This window comes from Bombus affinis, chromosome 18 (assembly GCF_024516045.1).
Source record: "Bombus affinis isolate iyBomAffi1 chromosome 18, iyBomAffi1.2, whole genome shotgun sequence".
Taxonomy (NCBI): Eukaryota; Metazoa; Arthropoda; class Insecta; order Hymenoptera; family Apidae; genus Bombus; species Bombus affinis.
The window spans coordinates 4,806,853-4,826,667 of NC_066361.1; the positions used below are offsets into that span (position 1 = coordinate 4,806,853).

The 19,815-nt window shown below is 27.9% G+C and overlaps 4 protein-coding genes and 1 long non-coding RNA gene across 11 annotated transcripts; 2 read left to right on the forward strand and 3 right to left on the reverse strand.

Annotated features, from left to right (window-relative positions):
• Positions 1-14: 14 nt before the first annotated feature.
• LOC126926526 (uncharacterized) lies at positions 15-1,566 on the forward strand. The gene is made up of 5 exons (XM_050742858.1): positions 15-339; positions 416-671; positions 761-944; positions 1,070-1,236; positions 1,305-1,566. The coding sequence occupies exons 1-5, from the start codon at positions 236-238 to the stop codon at positions 1,446-1,448; spliced, it is 855 nt and encodes a 284-aa protein (XP_050598815.1). The 5' UTR covers positions 15-235; the 3' UTR covers positions 1,449-1,566.
• On the reverse strand, positions 786-4,495 carry LOC126926513 (dihydroxyacetone phosphate acyltransferase). 2 transcript variants are annotated; one of them, XM_050742818.1, is made up of 8 exons: positions 4,243-4,495; positions 3,782-4,089; positions 3,297-3,707; positions 2,702-3,209; positions 2,328-2,626; positions 1,998-2,251; positions 1,555-1,913; positions 786-1,218 (listed from the first exon to the last, which is right to left on the reverse strand). In XM_050742818.1, the coding sequence occupies exons 2-7, from the start codon at positions 4,080-4,082 to the stop codon at positions 1,584-1,586; spliced, it is 2,103 nt and encodes a 700-aa protein (XP_050598775.1). In that variant the 5' UTR covers positions 4,083-4,089; positions 4,243-4,495; the 3' UTR covers positions 786-1,218; positions 1,555-1,583. The 2 variants fall into 2 exon arrangements, with proteins under 2 accessions (XP_050598775.1, XP_050598776.1); XM_050742819.1 differs by lacking the exon at positions 4,243-4,495 and having other exon boundaries at positions 3,782-4,236.
• A 222-nt stretch (positions 4,496-4,717) lies between these two features.
• On the forward strand, positions 4,718-15,842 carry LOC126926514 (eukaryotic translation initiation factor 2 subunit 3, Y-linked-like). 4 transcript variants are annotated; one of them, XM_050742823.1, is made up of 9 exons: positions 4,806-5,010; positions 5,613-5,676; positions 5,775-5,885; positions 14,113-14,346; positions 14,431-14,589; positions 14,686-14,915; positions 14,985-15,129; positions 15,228-15,397; positions 15,494-15,842. In XM_050742823.1, exons 1-9 carry the CDS (start codon positions 4,939-4,941, stop codon positions 15,728-15,730), a joined length of 1,422 nt encoding a protein of 473 aa, XP_050598780.1. In that variant the 5' UTR covers positions 4,806-4,938; the 3' UTR covers positions 15,731-15,842. The 4 variants fall into 4 exon arrangements, with proteins under 4 accessions (XP_050598777.1, XP_050598780.1, XP_050598779.1 ...); XM_050742820.1 differs by lacking the exons at positions 14,113-14,346; positions 14,431-14,589; positions 14,686-14,915; ... (1 more) ...; positions 15,228-15,397; positions 15,494-15,842 and adding an exon at positions 10,924-13,599 and having other exon boundaries at positions 4,718-5,010; XM_050742822.1 differs by lacking the exons at positions 4,806-5,010; positions 5,613-5,676; positions 5,775-5,885; ... (4 more) ...; positions 15,228-15,397; positions 15,494-15,842 and adding exons at positions 9,546-9,644; positions 10,924-13,599.
• Positions 6,169-9,364, reverse strand: LOC126926533 (uncharacterized). The gene is made up of 2 exons (XR_007714664.1): positions 9,250-9,364; positions 6,169-9,147 (listed from the first exon to the last, which is right to left on the reverse strand). It is a non-coding gene; the product is annotated as an uncharacterized LOC126926533 (long non-coding RNA).
• A 273-nt stretch (positions 15,843-16,115) lies between the features above and the next one.
• Positions 16,116-19,665, reverse strand: LOC126926512 (uncharacterized). 3 transcript variants are annotated; one of them, XM_050742814.1, is made up of 6 exons: positions 19,509-19,665; positions 18,927-19,087; positions 18,495-18,834; positions 17,599-18,411; positions 16,355-17,511; positions 16,116-16,284 (listed from the first exon to the last, which is right to left on the reverse strand). In XM_050742814.1, the coding sequence occupies exons 2-6, from the start codon at positions 18,965-18,967 to the stop codon at positions 16,143-16,145; spliced, it is 2,493 nt and encodes an 830-aa protein (XP_050598771.1). In that variant the 5' UTR covers positions 18,968-19,087; positions 19,509-19,665; the 3' UTR covers positions 16,116-16,142. The 3 variants fall into 3 exon arrangements, with proteins under 3 accessions (XP_050598771.1, XP_050598772.1, XP_050598774.1); XM_050742815.1 differs by having other exon boundaries at positions 18,927-19,046; positions 19,509-19,661; XM_050742817.1 differs by lacking the exon at positions 19,509-19,665 and having other exon boundaries at positions 18,495-18,635; positions 18,692-18,834; positions 18,927-19,317.
• Between the last annotated feature and the right edge of the window lie 150 nt (positions 19,666-19,815).

Consider the following 19,815-nt stretch of genomic DNA (forward strand, 5'->3'; position numbering starts at 1 on the left):
AAATCTAACAGAACTCCTAGCTGAAATAATAACATCCTGATTCTTGTCACACCATGTATGCAAGTATATCTTCAGTTAGTTCTTGTATCATTTGAAGAAACAACGTAATATCTATTTATTCATTTTATTTAGTGAATATGAATATGTGCAATAAATTAATTATTGTTGTATGATATTGTTAAACATATATATGTATAAATATTATTGTAAAAATTGCATACTTTAATCAATTATAATGTTCGTAACTAGTATATTAATACTGAAAATATTATTATTGAACAGTAGTTTGGCAGAATGGATAGATATGCCTCAATTTTCTAGTGAAAAAAAGATATATAGGTATGTATAACATCATATTAAATAGCATAATCAATATTAATATTTTATCAAATATTTTTACATTTCTTATTCATAGAATACCTACAATAAAACAAGATCATTTTTATAAATTTGCTCAGAAAAATGTGGAAAATCAGTTCCATTATACATATCAAGATATTACTTATAAAGATGCAAAAACAAAACAAACAGCAGTTAATGAAAGTGGAAAATACAATTTCCATAATATGGAAAATAATATCAAAAAAGAATCAACTGTTTTTGATCAAGAAAATGTGTTTGTATCTAATCCAAAAAAATACAATGATACAGCAGTTCCTTCAATGACCAAGGTAATTACACTATTACATTTGAAGCTTTCTATATGATGCATAATTTTGAGAAACAATTAGTAATCAAAAGTTTTATTTTTACAATATAGGAACAGGAAAGAAATAAACAGTACCTAAATGAATCTTTTACTTTTAATGATGCAGGACTATTGAACTACCTTCCAGTAGATATACTTCGAAGTGTTCATTATACTTTAAAATCCCAACCAACATCAATTGATGGAAAAATTCAATTTTTAAGAACATTTGAAAATACATTAATGATTGAAATAGGTAACAATAAATAAAGATAACAATGACACAATAACTAAGATCAAGAAATTAATTGATGTATATGACATGTCAACAAGTAACTTTTAAAGTATTTTCCAAAAAAGTATTTTTAATAATGTTTTCAGAATCCCAACTTGCAGGAAGTATAATGGTTGCTCGCAAAAGAAGAGGTACTGAACATTATGATCACAGTTATGATCATGAGCATGCAGCTGGATTTCCCTCCATAGAAGGTGCACTTATGGCTATTTCATTTCTCACGTTTGCTGTGTATCTGGTTAGATTAGTCATGGTAATTAGTTATCTGTAATATCTATTATGTTATATATGACTAATGATTCATATAATAATTTTTTTCAGCTTTTATTCAGAAATATGAATAATTCTGCATCAACTACTACAGCTACCTTACTTCTTGGCAGAAGAAAAAAATCGATAGACAAATTTGACGATGATGCGACGATTATTCTTAAAAATTTATATAACTTTTCTTCTAAATTATAATATAAAAAGAAAGTTACATACTAATTAAACAAATATCTTTAGCATTAACTACATTAAAATCTTCATAATCAAATCTCTATGTAACGTAAGCTGCTTTAATACATACCTTTTCAACTTTGTTCTGTATACTCTGTTTTACAATTTAGCAGAAATAGGTGGTGGTAATATAGGCAGTAATACTGCATTAAGGTATGAACCTAATGGTCGTTTTAATGAAAGATTTTGCAACTGTGCAAGAATTTGTGTTAGTTTGACTTTATCTACTTGGTATGCATTTCGTTTCTCATGAGGTACTAAAATATCTTGTGTTATGAGATTAGATATTGTACTATTAACTAAGTCAATTGATAAAGAATAGGGATGTTGTCCCCATTGCCGCTCTTCAAGAAATGCTTTTTCTATTTCTTTCTGCGCTTCAGTCAAAACTGCTTGTATCGTTATACAATTTGATTTTGATTCATCCCACTGTAAATGAAAACAGATTTTCTTCGTATATATATTAAAAAGATAACAAATATAAAATACCACACAAATATTATTGAATTTTACCTCAAATAGGACAAGACATGTAACATATATTGTATCTATAAATGGTAGTATTACATTATAAAGGAGAGAGCATACTTTGGTATCTTCTCTTTGTATATATGTATTGTTCTGAATACTTATATAATTTTGTTTTAATAGCAAATTCAATGTTTCCTCCCATTCGGATTTTATTACAGATTCATCTTCTATTAAAGGCATTACAAATTCCGTAGTCAGTAGCCTTCTTAATAATACATATCGTTTAAATGCATTTCCTACAATTAATGCAATAACATACCAATTTTGTTTGGTTTTTATAAGTAACATGCTGTATGTATAAAATAATATTACCAAGTTCGCTTCCTTCTATTCCCATTGCAACAGTAATAATAGCTGGTTTTATTAGAAAAGATAAAGCTGGATTTAAATAAATTGAAATATTAATGACAGGCACAGCTATTCTCATAGTTCTTTCTAATAAGGTATGACCTTTAACACGAATATTACTTCCCAGTTTTGTTGTTCTGTGTCTCTCTTTGAGTCTCAAAATTTGTGATGCATCAAATATAAGTAAGTCTTCATGGCATTTTAAACTATTTAATATTTCTTGCTCCATGTTACTTACATTTTGATTATTTGTATCAAATGATCTGTACGAACTTTTTTCTATAATACTAATATCTACATACTATATTAAAGTCCTATTAGTATTTTTTGAAACTTACCTTCCTATATATATTGTGGCATTGAATACTTGTAAAAGCTTTTTACACCATAGATAATCACTGATTAAATAATTTAATGTATATGGATTATCTGGATGTATTTGACTTCTTTCATTAAATAATAAAGTAATTAAATTAAAAGGCATGAGTATTGTATTTTTTTTATGTGAATCTATTATACAATAGGCTAAGTTTTTAACAACAGATATCGGTAATTTTGCATAAGGTGATAATACTTTTGCTTTGCGGTGTTCCATAGTTAAAAATTGGCATGCAGAAATAGGTTCACCAACATTAAAAATAACAGATCCATAAGCATATGATTTTTGTAAAATAAATAGAGATTGAAGTAAACCAGCAGTAGATTCTTTTGGTTTTGGCACTCCCAAAAGCTCATATGCAAATAACAATTCTTCTAGTGGTCGTTCATAGTTAATACTAATAGGTATAAAATATATATCAGGTACACTGCCTTCTAATAAACTCTCCAAAATAGTTGACAAAAGACCTTGAAATGAAACCATCTTTATATTATGTTTTCATTAAATATTAATTATATCAAAAAGTCATATTAGAATTATTAATTTTAACACACCGAACTTTGGTACGATACTTTTTAAGCTTCTACTTCGAGTCCCTTCAATGAAAAATTCAATTGCTCTATCACTATGCTTTACTAGAGACATTACATATGCATTAAATATTCTTTTATATAATAAATCATTAGAAAAACTGCGCCGCATATAAAAAGCTCCCGATTTTCTTAATAATTCTCCTATTATGTACATATGATAAAAATCCATTCCACTTGCAATGTTTGGAAGGGCCATATCATAGGAGAATAAAATATATGATAATAATACAAAATCTAAGTAACTTCTATGAGAAGGTGCATAAACATATTGTACTTGAGAAATTTGCATTTCCTTTTTCATCTTGTATATTGATTTCTCATTAATATAAATGCTCATAAAAATTCTTTTAAGAACTTTTGTAATAATTAAACCTGAAATTGAAGTATTACTTATAATTCCAGAAAATAAAAATATTATAATTTGAAATAAAAGACTTGAATTTTACCCATGAAACGAACACTGGGCAAATGTGCTTTATTAGCCATTTCATTTATTATTTTATAAGCTTCTTTGATAACTTTTTTGATATCCGTTTGGAGTATTGCAGCCAAAGAAATAATTGCTAGCTTAACTTTTTCATTATTTAAAACTGTCTGTATTATTTCATTTCTGGAGTATTTAGATTCTAATGGAAGTTTGTGTGGTGATAATGGATCCATTGACCGAGAAACCCACAAAATGTCATAATCTTTTCGTCTTGCAAGCAATAAATCCACAAATTCTGGATATTGTTCCATTTTGAACATGAAATATCTGCAACAAATCTATTCTTTTTTAAATTCGTTTACCACATTAGGAATATTTTATCAGGAGAATGAGCAGTATTTAATTCAATAATGAATAATCAATATGCCTTGATTCTCAATTTACGTAACATTTAATTATTTAAATTTTATTCGTACGTACATGCACTATGTACTATCGATCGTATTGTGATTTGTTCGATTAATTACACCTCTTCTTCAAACATTCTACTTTCTTCTCTTAAACTTTCATGATAAAATTCTGCATTTTTTAATGAATATTTTTATTTACAATTATGGTGTACTAAAAGCTATTATTCGAAATACAAGTTTAATTGTTATTTGTATTATTTCGCCGATCGTAACTGAACTAATAACTTTATTTTATATACTTTTTAAAAAGTCCTAATTATTATTCCTTATTGTTCAAAAAGATAATGTATTTCTTATTATTTTTTTTTTTTAATAAGTAAAATAGTTCAAAATCAACGCGATAAAAATGATTAAAACTTTTATATTTCTCATATTATTATTTTAGGTATTTTATACATTCAATAATTATATTACATTTTAACACTGTAAGTAAATATTATGAAATGTAACATTTTATATATTCTAAATTTAATATTTAAAAATTAATGTACATAATATAAGAGAGGTAATATAAAATCGACAAGCCGAGGAAATCTATATTCCACGTTAATTCGAAGTATTTCCACTTGGCGTTGTTTCCGCTCTCTTGGCATTTTTACTTTTACCGACTAGTAGTCTATGTATATTTTTGATTTTAAATGAGCTATTGCCTTTTTTGAAGTGTCCCTCGCGTGGTTTACGTGTTAATAAAGGTGAATTAGTGATTATGGGTGGTGAAGAAGGTTTAGGAGTGACTACAGGTCAACCAAATCTTTATAAACAAGATCTCTCGAAGCTTGTGAGTAATAAATATAAAATTATATCTTCATAATCTAACAAGCTTTCATTATGTTATATATAACCTTAATTCATATATTGTTAGCATACTATAATAATCTCTTTTTTCGCTGCATTAAATGAAAATGTTCACTGACAAAAATGTTGAGAAATACAATATTAGTTTTTAAAAACTACATATTATTTGAAAAATCTCTTTTATTATTGAAATATTTTGTTTTATCAATCGTTGATGACATCTAGGATTGATATACATCATATTATCACATAACAATTTATAAATATATTGTTTTTTGCTGAATTATATGCTTTTATATTTATATTAACAATGTCAACATGATTTTGTTACTAATAAGAATTTATTATCAATTTTCGTTTTGCATTTTCATAAAAATAAATGTTTGTACTATAAGTTTTATAGACTATAAAAACATAGTATGTTTACAATTTTGTAAAAGTACATTTTTATGGATTTATTTCATAGAAATAAAATACAACATACATTTTTTTGTTCTAATTTGTTACCTTCTTTATAAGTAAGTTCTTATATTGGCGATATTTTACTATCTTAATATCAAAATATATAAATCTCTTGTTACTTAGGATGTCAGCAAATTAACTGCACTATCTCGCGAGGTCATCAGTAGACAAGCAACAATTAATATTGGTAAATATAATCTTTCTATGACTATAAAGACACATATAAAAACATACTGCACAAAAACAATATTTTAGACATATATAAATTTAAAATCCTATGTGTAGGTACCATTGGTCATGTAGCACATGGAAAGTCTACAATTGTAAAAGCTATATCGGGAGTGCAGACTGTTCGTTTTAAAAATGAATTAGAAAGGAACATTACTATTAAACTTGGTAAGTAGATGCAAGTTTTATATAAAATTGACACATTGTTGTGAAATATGTATGTTCTCCATTAGCTAAGTCATTATAATATTTTTTACACATAACCAACATTAATTTAGATCAATACTGAAACAGAATTGGTTTTAGCAATATATTTCTTTTTTATATTTAAAAAATATTATATATTGCTATTAATGTAACAATGAAAAGTGTAATACATATGTACAAAGTAAAAGAAAATAATTTTTTTATAAATATAAAAGACATTAATTTTAAGAAAATTAAAATATCATACACTATATTATTTATTTATTTATTATTGCTTAGTCTGTGCCTTTCGGCTTTGGACGAGCTTTTGGTTTTACATCTCGTTTACCTATTTCACTTCTTATATATCTACCTCCCCTCTTATCCACTCTATTATATTGCACTCTCTTAATTATTCTGTCTCTAAAACTATGGCAACTTTTGGAATTTTGCCTCCTTGCTGTGCTTCCTTATTGTCGTTCCTCTCTGTCTTGTATTGCCCTTCTCTTCTCCATTATTGTTTTTAGTTCTGTTAGTCCTTCTCCAATCTCGTTTAGTATTTTTTCTGTGTCCTTTGGTCTTCCTGTTATTTCGCATTCTTCTATTACATGTCTCAGGTCTTCTTTCCTTTTACATAGTCTGCATCTTTCCTTTTACATAGCCTGCATCTTTCCTCTTACATAGCCTGCATCTTTTTTCTCCCTCTTCTTTCCAGTATTTCCTTGCTTTGGTCTCGTTTCCACATCTGAATCTTGCTAATATTTTTCTGTCCTCCCATTTCATCCTCCCTTCTGAGTATTTTGGTAACTCTTCTTTTGGCGATTTTTCTATAATGTAATATTTGGATTCCCTTATCCTTTTCCCCCTCTCTTCTGCTTCTCTCTTTCTTCTTTCTTCTATAATTTGGTCTACTGTCATCCTTTCTTGCTCTTCTCCTGCTTCCATCTGTGTCCCTCCATTTCTTACCTCTTCTAGTCCCTTCTTTCTCCTTCTTGCTCTTTTCCCTTCTTGACCATTTCCTCAGTTTCTCTCTCTTTCCTTTATGCACTTCTTTACTAGTTCCTTTTTTGATTCTATGGATTTCCCTTCATACCTTGTTGCTCTTCTTAATGCTTTTTCTTTGATTTCTGTTAGCTTGCATTCTTCTACCAATATATAATTTGGTGTTGTCATATCTAAATCTAAGATCCATTTCACATATTTTCTTTGTATTCTATCCAGTCTTCCATGTTCCAGCGCCATACCTCTGCTCCAAATACCGTTACGCTCTCTACCAATGCTCCAAATATCTTTATTCTCTTCTTGTAGTCCTGTTTGAAAATTCTTTCTTCCATGCTCCATGTTTTCTTCATTACTATTGTTGCTCTCTTTTTCCTGTCTTATATGTGTTTCTCATGACTGCCGTTTTTCTGTAGTATGTACCCTAGGTATCTTATCTCGTCCACTTCTTCTAATTCTCGCTCTCCCCATTTCCATTTTCTTTGTCTCCTCTTGTTTTTTCTTTTGTCGAAAACTACTATCTTGGTCTTTTCCGTGCTCAATTCCAATTTGGTTTCCTTTAAAAATTTTTTGAATCTCTTTAGCATTTCCTTTAGCTCCTCTTCTCTATCCGCCATCAGCACAATATCGTCTGCATATGTCAATAACCATACCTTTCTCTCTCCTACCACTATGCCCCCAGCTTGTCCTTTCCTTAACTCTTTTTCCAGTCCTGCCACGTAGATGTTGAATAACGTCGGGCTCAACGGGCACCCTTGTCTGACTCCCCTCACTGCCCAAAATTCTTTTGTGTTGTGGTTCTTGATTCTTACCACATTCTTTGTTTCTGCATACAACTCTTTTATCCTTCAAATTAGTTTCTCACTAATCCCCATTTTTCTCATTTTCTCCTCCAATATTCAAAATTATCAATATTTACATATCAATATATACAATAAAAACTGTGTAAAATAAAAACATAGATTTAATATAGTGACTTCTGAAAATATTTGGATGATTACTATGATAATATTATAATATGACTAACTTCATGGCTTGATATTTCAGTTATTTATAAAGTAATCACCCTGGTTAGTTTCTTAATAACAGATCATTTATTATTATTAATAAGAATTATTTTTATGATTTATTTAATATAATTTAGTATTATAAAATAATTCTAATACTTCATGATGAGAAACCATTTTGTTTTAGAACACGTTTTAATCTGTTTGACATATTATTTATATTTTCTTTTTAAATATTCTACAGTTACGTATGACCATTCATTTTCGAGTCATTTTTCTAATTCCGCTATTGAAGAAATTGCAGTTTTCTAAATTATTCTATGTAATTCATCTTATGGATGTATTGATAAAACTTATAGCTATTATGAATTCCCATTTTCTTTTTTTTTTTTTTCTTTTTTTACATATTGAACTAAATTGTTTTTACATATGTTTAAGTAAAGATTTTTATCCATAATGTTGTCATCAAGTTTTCAACTTCGTATGATGAAATACAGCCCTGGACCATTACACCTAGCTTCCCTGTGTTTCACTGTACCTCTTGTATTCTTAAAGTAGAATTTTTTAATCAGTTTTTGCCATACCAAAGTTCTTCCATTCCTATAATGGTTGAATTTGCTTTTGTTAATAAATACTACATCTTTCCACCATGAATCATTCTTAGAAATTAGCTCTTTTATAAAATTCACTTATTTCTCCCTATCCTCATTCATAAAAAATTGTATTTTGGCTACTCTTCCATTGTTTCCAGCTTGTCTGATAATTCTTTGAACTGTTCCAATTGCGACGTTTTCGTAGCTTGCTTCTAATACCTCACTAACTATTTTTGAGGCATTTATTTGCAGATTTTCTTTCTCTTTTGAATAATTCTGTTTTTCTCCTTCGTACTTAAGAGACTTAGTCTTCCAGTTTGTGGAATAGATTCCATGCGATCCTCGAAATAAAATCGTCGAATATTTTTGCTTATATGGAGCATAGCATCAGTTTCACGATAGATTCTTTCCTTTTTCCGGTGGAAAATTATAAATTGCAGCATGTTGAATGCCATATTATTTCTTTTGCGACTTATTTTAGACGAGGTCATTTTTACTATTGAGAAATAGAGATTTTTCTGCTTTCTTGGAATATCGGGTTGCCAGAAGGAGATAAACAAATAAATATAAAATATGTCCGAATATTTTTGTGAACTGAAAGTACGGCGTTATTTTCTTCGGCAACTTTTACTATGCAATGTATTACTATGAAATATAGAACCATAAAATTAGTTATGCTGTAGTGTACTGTAGTGTGTAGTGTACGGATATTTTTGAGAGTCACTGTATATTATATACATTACTTACTTTAACAATTAGAATAGATAAATTATTAATAAAGGCATATCAATTACAGTTTGTTTGAGTGATAGGCTTGAGTTTTTTTTTGAGGGAAAAAATAAAGTTTGAACAAAATTGTTAACTAGAAAAATATTAATATATTTATACTTAATAATTTTGTAAAGGAACGAATTCTATTTGAAATTATTTTAGGCATTATTTCCGCTATATTTAAAGAAAATATTTATATTTAGAAAGAATTACTATGTTTTTTATTGTATTATATTCTTTACCATTCTTTACATAGATGGCGCTAATCGTAAAAAACTGTCGCCATTTCATTAAATGTACTTCCGAGTAGCGGAATCAAAAATGTTTTACAACTGACATATTTGAAAATTTAATTCTATTTATAGCATTATGTAATTATTTAAAATATTATATCTTATAATTTGTTTAATTATACGTAATAATAGTAATAATATTTCTTTTATTTCTTCCAAGTTATGTCATTTTTCGTATTTATATTTTATTTAAATTGCTTAGTAAACATATTAAATAAAATATAATTAATTTATTCTCGTAATGATTTTAAAGTGCACAATTATTTACGTATATTAGCATATACATGAATTATTTTATTAATAAAGTAAGGTTAAATTTAAGTATAAATACAAAGGATAATAGAACATACTAAAATATTGATATATAGCAACATAAATACAATATTCAGTTTGCAATAAAAATTTCACATATAATTTAATACACAAGTAATTTTTTAATGCACTCTTCATGCATGATTATTTTTAATTGTAATAAATTAAATGTGTGCACTATTTAGTGTATTTCATGCATTAAAAAATAAATGATCATATACAATTGAAAGATTTAAATAATTATCGATTAAAGCATACCTTAATAAATTGACAAAGTGCCAAAAATTTGTTGATAAAACTAAATTATTTCCGTGATTCAATTTGACATAATAGACAATGTGTGAGTGTGAACATATCTTTGTAACGTAATGTATAACTTTAAGGTAAGTATAATTACATTTATTAATCAAATTTTTATATAAACTTTTATATAAATTTTTTAATTTATACATATATAATTATTATAATAATATACAATGTAAAAATTTATTTATAGTGTAAAGAAATATAATAAAGAGCTAATAATTTCTGTTATATGAAGTTAGTGTTTTATTTATGAAAATCTTAGAAATTGGCTTAAGGTGTTTTAGAACATATTATTATTGTTTTATAATAATTACAGTTTACAGTGTAATTGTAAATATAAATACAAAATTAATATTAAGGTGTGCTTTAGTCATTAAGTATATATATTATCTCTGAATATTAGCTGATTTACCATATTCATATTATAAGATTTAAACATGAATCTTTCTATATGTAACCAAATAATTTAATGGAAACTTGAAGTAATAATTTATAACATTCAAAAATGCTACTATATAATGTGGTACATTCTTTTGCATAAACATTGTATAAGTTATATTAATTTTCTTATAATAGCACGAAACATTTTCCTCAATAAATGACAGAGAAGAGCGAAGAGGATTCAAGGTGATAACGTTAATACTAAGAGAAAGGGGAGAAACAATTATACAAGTTAAACACAAAATATGGGAAAGTGTGACTGGAGAGAATGACATCCTTTAAATGTTTGGCATTACAGACGCTCATGCAGAGGGCAATACCAGAGGGGAACAAGAAGAAAATCTTGGTTACGCAAGCGAAATGTCTTCTACAACAGAAAAAAGACCAGCTTCTCCAGGATTAGTTCAACCATTGGCCAAACATCGAAAGCTTGATCAAAGATTTGTTTCTTCTGAAGAAAATAATTACAATGATAACTCTTACCATGATGATAAATCAAGGAGCAACAACTTAAGCAGTAATAATGTTGATTTTAAAAAGAACCAAGAAGAGAAACAAGTAATCAACGATAGAAGAGATCTGAATTTTTCTGATAATCAAGAAATTAGTACAGAAAATATAAGACTAAGCAAATTAAATGCCAATACCAATATTGAAAAGTATCAAATAGGCTACAAAAAAAATTTACAAAATATTAGACTGAAGGAGCTCAGAGTTATATTAGAAGATGTAAGATATATGGATATAAAACGTGAAAATAAAAAGAGAATGAAAAATTTACTAATGGAGACTACTCTTTGGGAAGTAGAAAAGATTCTTGCAAAGAAAGAATTAAAAGGAGTCCCAACTTATTTAATCAAATGGAAGAACTGGAATTCACAGTATAACACATGGGAACCGGCGTCGAATTTAGTAAACTGCCCGGATGTTCTAGAAGAATTTGAAAAGAGTAGATTACAATTGATCGATCGTTTCAAGAAGAAAACAAATTTTTATCCGAACGATAGGGATATTGGAGAATTTTTAAATTATCTTAAGTGTAGAGGAGAAATGATAACATCAATTTCGGTAGAACAAAATACAATATACATTAATATAACCAAATATTTACATCAAAAGTATGTCAAAAGTAGTAAATTGGAGAAAGTTATAAAACATGATATTCTCCGTATGTTAGTCATTGATTTAAGGAAAAAACAGTTAGAATCTTTAGAAGAGTGGGAAAATGAAATGAATACTATCACTAAAGGTAAACCATTAATACGGGTGGAGAATGTAATAGACTTGGAAACAGCACCTCGAGACTTCTATTATATAGAAGATTATCTACCTGGTAATGGAGTCATAATACCAGATGATCCACCCATTGGTTGTGAATGCAAGTCTTGTAATTCTAAGACAAACTGTTGCTTTGCCCAGGATAACGGACTATGTCCGTACACCCCGTCATGTAAGATTCGAGTTCCACCTGGAACACCGATATACGAATGTAACAAACGATGCAACTGCGACATGAATTGCTTCAATCGAGTAGTTCAACGTGGCAGCAAGATGAAGTTTTGCATTTTTAGAACTGCCAATGGACGGGGTTGGGGTGTAAAAACATTACAAGCGATTAAAAAAGGTTCTTTTGTCACACAATATGTGGGCGAAGTCATAACAAATGAGGAGGCCGAAAAGCGTGGCAAAGAATACGATGCCGCTGGTAGAACATACTTATTTGATCTTGACTATAATGAGTCTGAAGAAGAATGTCCATATACTGTAGATGCTGCCGTATATGGTAACGTTTCGCACTTCATCAATCATTCTTGCGATCCAAATCTCGCTGTCTATGGTGTTTGGATCAATTGCCTTGATCCGAATCTTCCTAAGCTTGCATTGTTTGCATTGAGAGATATTAAACAAAACGAGGAAATTACCTTCGATTACATGTGTCAATCATCAAAGAATAGTGAAAATTCTATAAAGCAAAATATGTCGATGAAAGAGAATTTAAATATATATATGAACACGGAATTTCAAGAGGAGTTAGAGCTACGTCCAGAGACACCAGAATCAGACTTGTCGAATATTAGAACCTTATGCAAATGTGGCGCTCAAAGTTGTAGACGATACTTGTTTTGAATAATTGTTTACAAATTTATTATACTAATAGCTTTATAAACATGTAGTTTTTATCAATTTGATAATCGTGTGAGACACTAAATAGATTAAACACTATGTTACTAGAATCAAATTGAATTTCGGCTATTTCTCTATTCATTTAATTATTAAACAATAGATTATATACTTACTTAGAAAATAGTTAAAATACTTAGGAAACGTTTGATAAAGTTTTTACAATTTTATATATATTTGTTAGAAATAATTATAGTTGAATTGTATTACATGTTACAGTTAATATTTTTCTCTTTACTGTCACAAATCATTCAAAATGACGAAACGGAAGTGACAAATTTTATTGTTTTCGATTATTTATATGAACGTTATCATAAACTTAACACCACAATATGTAATTCATTATATCACATAATATAAAATGTTTATGATTAAATGCTCGTAATTTTAATATAAATAATCATTAGAAACCTCTATATATAATAATATTCACATAGAAAAAATCGTTTCATGTTAAGAATGTTATGTAGCATAGTTTAAAAATAAAAAGTTATTTTTGGTAAACAAATGAAATGTTACCAGTAAGAGTAACTTGAAGTGGTATAATAATAAAATAAATTACATTAGACACATAGACATTTAGTCATAGGGTTGCAAATCATTAATACCAATAACTTAACATTTATTTTTCATGTATGATCTATTGTATGTGTACAGAATACATACAATATATTTTCATTTGATGTTTCTATGAAACTATATTATTATATTAAAATCATTTTGCTAAAAATGCACCATTTAAGTTGAGATCATAAAAAATATTTGTAGTAAAAATAAACTTTCAATGTGTAAATTATTGTAATACAATTTCATGTATGTCAAGTTCTTATAATAATTTTAAATTCTAATTAATAATAATATAATAACATTCCCACGTATACAAACATTGATTGTTAGATATATTAACAATTAAAATAATTTATATAATTCAAAAAAATGAAATGAAAAATTAAATAAAAACCTCTTTTTCGTCATAAAAGAATAATTTTATCGAATTTTGAAATTATTATAAGACTATTGACTTTTGTTTAATTGTCGTATTAATATTTTGAATTCTTATAAAATAAATATTCTCACAACAATTTTAAAATTATTTAAAAATTTATATAGAAAAAATGTTTTGTTGAATTTAAACAAATAAATTCATATTATTATATTAGTAATTTATCTGTTTTTATATCCTATGATATATTAATCTTAATTTTATCTATTCATTAATCAGAACAAAATTCATAGGAATATAGAATTAAAACAAATCTATTTAAATAAAATAATATCATGAATATTTTTAATTGGCTCATTTCAGGATACGCGAATGCAAAGATTTATAAATGTGATAATGAAAAATGTCCAAGACCAGGATGTTACATATCCGGAGGTTCAAGCAAAGACGATTCATTCCCTTGTTTACGTCCAGTTTGTTCTGGACGATTTCAACTTGTACGTCATGTATCCTTCGTTGACTGTCCAGGACACGATATCCTTATGGCAACTATGCTGAACGGTGCTGCTGTCATGGATGCAGCTTTGCTCTTAATTGGTACATAGTCAAATTCTTTTATATTATCGTATTTGGAATGGTAGTTATTTGAAATATTGAAATTAATAAATATTTATTTTGTAGCCGGTAATGAGTCGTGTCCCCAGCCTCAAACATCAGAACATTTGGCTGCCATTGAAATTATGAAATTGAAACATATTGTAATTCTGCAAAATAAGATAGATTTAGTAAAGGAAGCACAAGCAAAGGAGCAGTATGAACAAATTTTGAAATTCGTACAGGGTATTTTAATCTTGATAATAATTCTATAATGAATTTACACGAATTGTTATTAATATGCATATATAATATTAAAAACATGATCTTTCTCTAAATTAGGTACAGTAGCTGAAGGAGCGCCCGTAATACCAATTTCTGCGCAACTCAAGTATAATATTGAAGTCTTGTGCGAATATATTACGAAAAAAATTCCAGTACCTTTAAGAGATTTCACTTCGGAACCGAGATTAATTGTAATTCGGTCGTTTGACGTAAATAAACCTGGTTGTGAAGTAGATGATTTGAAAGGCGGCGTTGCTGGTGGAAGTATTTTAAGAGGAGTATTAAAAGTACGCTAAAAATACAATTTTGTTATTATGCTTACGTGAATGTAATTTTACGTATTTATTGTTTCTCAGGTGGGTATGGAAATTGAAGTTCGTCCTGGACTGGTTTCTAAAGATAGTGAAGGAAAACTGACCTGTCGACCCATATTTTCGCGAATAGTATCATTATTTGCTGAGCAGAATGAACTTCAATTTGCTGTTCCAGGTGGTCTTATAGGTAAGTAAGAGCAAATACCATAAAAGAAGAAAAAGACAAATTAGACAAAATATAAATCATAAAAGAAACTTGGTAATATTTAAAAAATAAATTTTAAGGTGTTGGAACAAAAATCGAACCAACATTATGCCGTGCTGATCGTTTAGTGGGGCAAATTTTAGGAGCTGTAGGAGCTCTACCTAAAATATTTATCGAACTCGAAATATCATATTATCTTCTTAAGCGATTGTTAGGTGTGAGAACTGAGGGTGATAAGAAAGGTGCAAGGGTAAATATATTGTGTGGAGATGTTATAGTCAGATTTTTTTTATATATTTTATATAGTATATTTGTATTGTAATTATAAAATATTTTTTTATAATAGGTACCAAAATTATCGAGAAATGAGGTGCTATTAGTAAATATTGGGTCATTAAGCACTGGAGGTCGTGTATTAGCTACTCGTGCTGATTTAGCTAAAATCAGCTTAACAAATCCTGTATGTACAGAAATTGACGAAAAAATTGCGTTGTCGCGTCGTGTTGAAAAACATTGGCGTTTGATTGGTTGGGGTCAAATTTGTGGCGGACAAACAATAGAACCAGTTATAGATCGGAAATAATTCGATGAATATCACGAGATAACAAAAATTTAATATAAAAAACCAATTGAAAATAATTTCTACAACGTAGTGTTGTTCGAAATGTTTATAATAAAGTACGAAGTACATATAATTTGTGTGTTATTTAATGCATTTTACTTACTATTCTTATCCTGAACATAAGTAATATATAAAATCGATAGAAATGTTTTATAAAGCCTTTTTGCTTATCACAGATAGAATATTAAAAATATTTAAATGATAAAATATTTAAAATATATCACAGATAAAAATTTATCTTTCAACAAATTTTTGGGTAACATAAATAGATACTTGGTAGTTGATCAAGTTTCTTTGTGTTCAACTATTCTTTATTTTACATAAAAATAAATAGAAAAGAATTAAATATTGCGTATGAAATATTTTATTTGAATTATGTTAGATTAGGTATAGATATAAATCCTGGTTGAATATATGAAATTGACATTGAAACACAGGCTAGTAATATTGGTGAAGTGCCTGCATCTTGCATTAAACGGTGCAATTCAATTGGTTGTATAAATGAATCATCTTGTCTGAAATAAAAAAAAAAAACATTATTGTATAAGTTTTACAAAATAAATATAACTAATAAAAATAAATTACTTTGTCACAACTACTCTGTAGAATGGAAGACCAGGATCTGCTTTTCTATAGTTTTGTGTATTGGAATAAATATTGTATGATATTTTGTACTTATTCTTTTTTCTTCTTACAATTTTCTCGGATGCAGACTTAATTATTTTAAGTTTACTGAAGACTTCTTCAAGACTATTTGCATTCTTTGATCCAACAAGAGGAGTGCGTAATTGTCCAACTACTTGTATTTCATTACAATCTTCAATTCCCGTATCTTCATCATCGATAGTGATCGTTTTTACTTCGCGCCATTTAGTCTTTAATTCCGACCATGATGACGCTCCTGGCAGTACTTTAAATGAAGATTGATAAACTTCATCGTTACAATTTGATGCCATATTTGTATTTTTATGATAATTTCGTGGCCAATATCTCTGACGAGGTTCTGTAAGTAATACACTTCTAGCCATGCTACAATGTATTGATGTATTTTCCACGATTCTTTGATGACATAATCTCCTTAATGGAAAGAAATTTTGATGAAAATTATGATAAAACTGGTTTTGAGTAAAAGAATGCCTAGTCATATTGTTACTTATATTTGGCATTCTCAAATTGTTCATTGGCAAAGATGCGAATCTGTTTTGATGAATAGTGGCACTATGATTATCAAGAGCAACAAATACATTTTGAAATGTAGTATTTCTATGATGCCAATATAGATTTTGGCTGTATGTACAAGGTGGTTTATTACTATATACATAGTTGGGACTAAAGTTCCCATGTTGTCTATGTTGCATGGAAAAATAATCTTGCATGAAAACATTGTGCGCATTTGTTGCTAGATTTTGATTAAATGGAGCAATGTTTGTATTTTTTCTAACGTTATTGTTGCTTATAGAGATATTATTCAACTGATACATATTTTGACTTTCATTACTTTTTGCATGTTCTAGGTTTTGACTAGATCGCAATCTTTTATCTATTTGTTGTAATTTTTTTAATTTTGCACTTTCATAATGGTAGATTGTTTTAACAGGTTTTATACTATGTGGTATGTATGCTCTTGAAACTTTTATTGTAATTGTGGATTGAAATGCAATGTTTGGTATTAAATCTAATAAATCTATTCGTGTTATTGATTTTGGTATCTCTTGAATTTCATCATCAGAAAGTTCTATCACCTAATTGAAGGACGAATATAAAAGAAGAAGAAACATTAATATTTTAATACTGTGAATATAACTATTATAAATATCATTATACGATACCTCATGTTTTGATTTCTTTAATTGTGAATTCTCTCTAGGTGGCGAAGATAATGTAGGTTTTCTTGAATTGAACTCAGAATTTTTATAATTAGAATCTAAAATATCAGTAGCTGATGATAGTTTATCTGTTCTTCTAGGTACTAATTTAACGTTGCGTTGTATACGAGATGCTCGCCAATTTGCTGGTATATTACTTCCTTTGGTACAATCATTCATATTATCTTTGACAATTTTAATACTTCCTAATAAAGTCTCATCTGATATAATTTCCACCTTAGAATTCCGTTTTTTTTTATTTTCATCTATATTCACAGTTTGCAAAGTAATATCCGATCTTTTCCTGTTTTTCATATCCTTTTCACATTCGACATTTGTAGATTGAGCTTCAATATTTTCTACTGCACAAAGAAGATCATTTACGATTTCAAAGACATTATGTGATATATCTTTATCTTCTGCTAGATCTTGAAAATTCCCTGTAGGAAAATTATTAATATTTGCATCAGTTTTTTTTGGACAACTAGCAGATTTTCCACTCTGTACATCTATATAATCTTTATCTTGTTGTTGAGTATCAGTTCTCCAAAGGCCATTTTCTGGCTCAACAATAACTTTACGTTTTATATTAGAATTTTTATCACTTTTTGTCTTTTTTTCTGAATCATAAACAAAACGTTGTATGCGATAACCATATCGTACTAACTGGCTATAAACTCTATATTCCTCTAATGAGCATTCAACATTATCAATTAGAAGTTCATAAGCTTGTTGGATAGACAATGCTACACCATTCCATGTAAGTTCTAAACAATTCTAAAACAAAAAATGTTTTATTTTTTCTCTACCATGTCAGAAAATGATTTCTGTAAATACATTATTATTGTATTATAACTTACAGCTTCTAGAAGAAACAATGCTTCTTCTGGTATTAAATACAAGGTGCCACTTTTCTCCAAACCAAAACTACTCCAATCTTGACCAGAGTATTTTGTTACTTTAGCTCTTTTCTGTTCAGGCAGCCATTCTGCACTAGCTAACTGTGAAATACGATCTACTCTTTCTATAGCTATTAAATTTTTTCTAGTCATAATACCTTTTTCAATTTGCATATTTTGGAGCCAGGAATCATTTGGTTCAAATTGTTTCATTCCAGTTTTTGGAAGAGTTTTTGCTGACTTCTCGTACTCATTCCATGCATTACACTTCAAACCTTTATTTTCTATCAGTTCTTCTGCCCTGAAAAATATCAATGTTTTAAATATATGATATTAATTTCACACGAAAGAAATAAATAAGAGGTATTGAAATATTTGTTATAAGATACTCACGTTAATATATTAACAGGTATCTCTGTTATTTCTTTTGCCATGATTTTCTACAACTTCAAAACAATACTTATATTCAATCAGTCAGTCATATTCTTGGTAAAATTTATTATAATTTATTGCCTGTACACAGAATTATCAAATCTTCAAGTTATCCATGGAACCTCAAAATGGGAACTTCCATAAGCAATTCATTATTTAATATTTAAATTTAGAGACATATATATAAATACTGTTACATATCAATTGTTATTATTCATTCTATTCATGTTTTTGAGTTAAAGCTTAGAAAGCGCATAACAAAGCTTAAAATATGCCGGTAAGTTGCATTTAATAAAAAAAATAAATCATTGGCATATAATGAATTAAGAGCATTTACGTATTAACGAATAACGAGATATACATATATATATACACACTACGTAAATGCACAATATATATATATATATATATATATATATATATATATATATATATTGTATATATGTATATATGTATATAATAGGTTTCTAATCAAATTTTATTCTGTTTCTCTAAACGATTTATGTAAGGTTATAAAAAATACGTATTTATATAGATACTTACGTGTCACACATATGTAACTCTAAGTAAAAAACAGCCTTTCCTATTGAGAAAGATATTATATTATCTCATTACTATTGTAAAATTATTTTAATTTCAATTGTATTACGTTTCATTTTCTTATGTACTTATTTTCACTTTTTCTTAAATGCGAAATTAGATTTGAATTACATAGCTGTATAGTTACATTGATTACGCTGTTAAGTATAGTTATATTTACTTTTAATCCTTTCTTACTATTGGATAACAGTAAATGAATCAACGGAACTGTCCAATTAACGTAGAGTATCTGGTAGTTCCATTTCGAGAT

Coding starts and splice junctions, on each gene's coding strand:
- LOC126926526 (XM_050742858.1), top strand. CDS start 236: ATGTTCGTAACTAGTATATTAATACTGAAAATATTATTATTGAACAGT. Junction 340..415: donor AGTGAAAAAAAGATATATAG/GTATGTATAACA, acceptor TCTTATTCATAG/AATACCTACAATAAAACAAG. Junction 1,237..1,304: donor ATCTGGTTAGATTAGTCATG/GTAATTAGTTAT, acceptor AATTTTTTTCAG/CTTTTATTCAGAAATATGAA.
- LOC126926513 (XM_050742818.1), bottom strand. CDS start 4,082: ATGTTCAAAATGGAACAATATCCAGAATTTGTGGATTTATTGCTTGCA. Junction 2,627..2,701: donor GCCACAATATATATAGGAAG/GTAAGTTTCAAA, acceptor AAGTTCGTACAG/ATCATTTGATACAAATAATC. Junction 2,252..2,327: donor AATAGAAGGAAGCGAACTTG/GTAATATTATTT, acceptor CATTAATTGTAG/GAAATGCATTTAAACGATAT.
- LOC126926514 (XM_050742820.1), top strand. CDS start 4,939: ATGGGTGGTGAAGAAGGTTTAGGAGTGACTACAGGTCAACCAAATCTT. Junction 5,011..5,612: donor AACAAGATCTCTCGAAGCTT/GTGAGTAATAAA, acceptor CTTGTTACTTAG/GATGTCAGCAAATTAACTGC. Junction 5,677..5,774: donor ACAAGCAACAATTAATATTG/GTAAATATAATC, acceptor TCCTATGTGTAG/GTACCATTGGTCATGTAGCA.
- LOC126926512 (XM_050742814.1), bottom strand. CDS start 18,967: ATGGCAAAAGAAATAACAGAGATACCTGTTAATATATTAAC. Junction 18,835..18,926: donor ATACCTGTTAATATATTAAC/GTGAGTATCTTA, acceptor GATATTTTTCAG/GGCAGAAGAACTGATAGAAA. Junction 16,285..16,354: donor TACAGAGTAGTTGTGACAAA/GTAATTTATTTT, acceptor TTTTTATTTCAG/ACAAGATGATTCATTTATAC.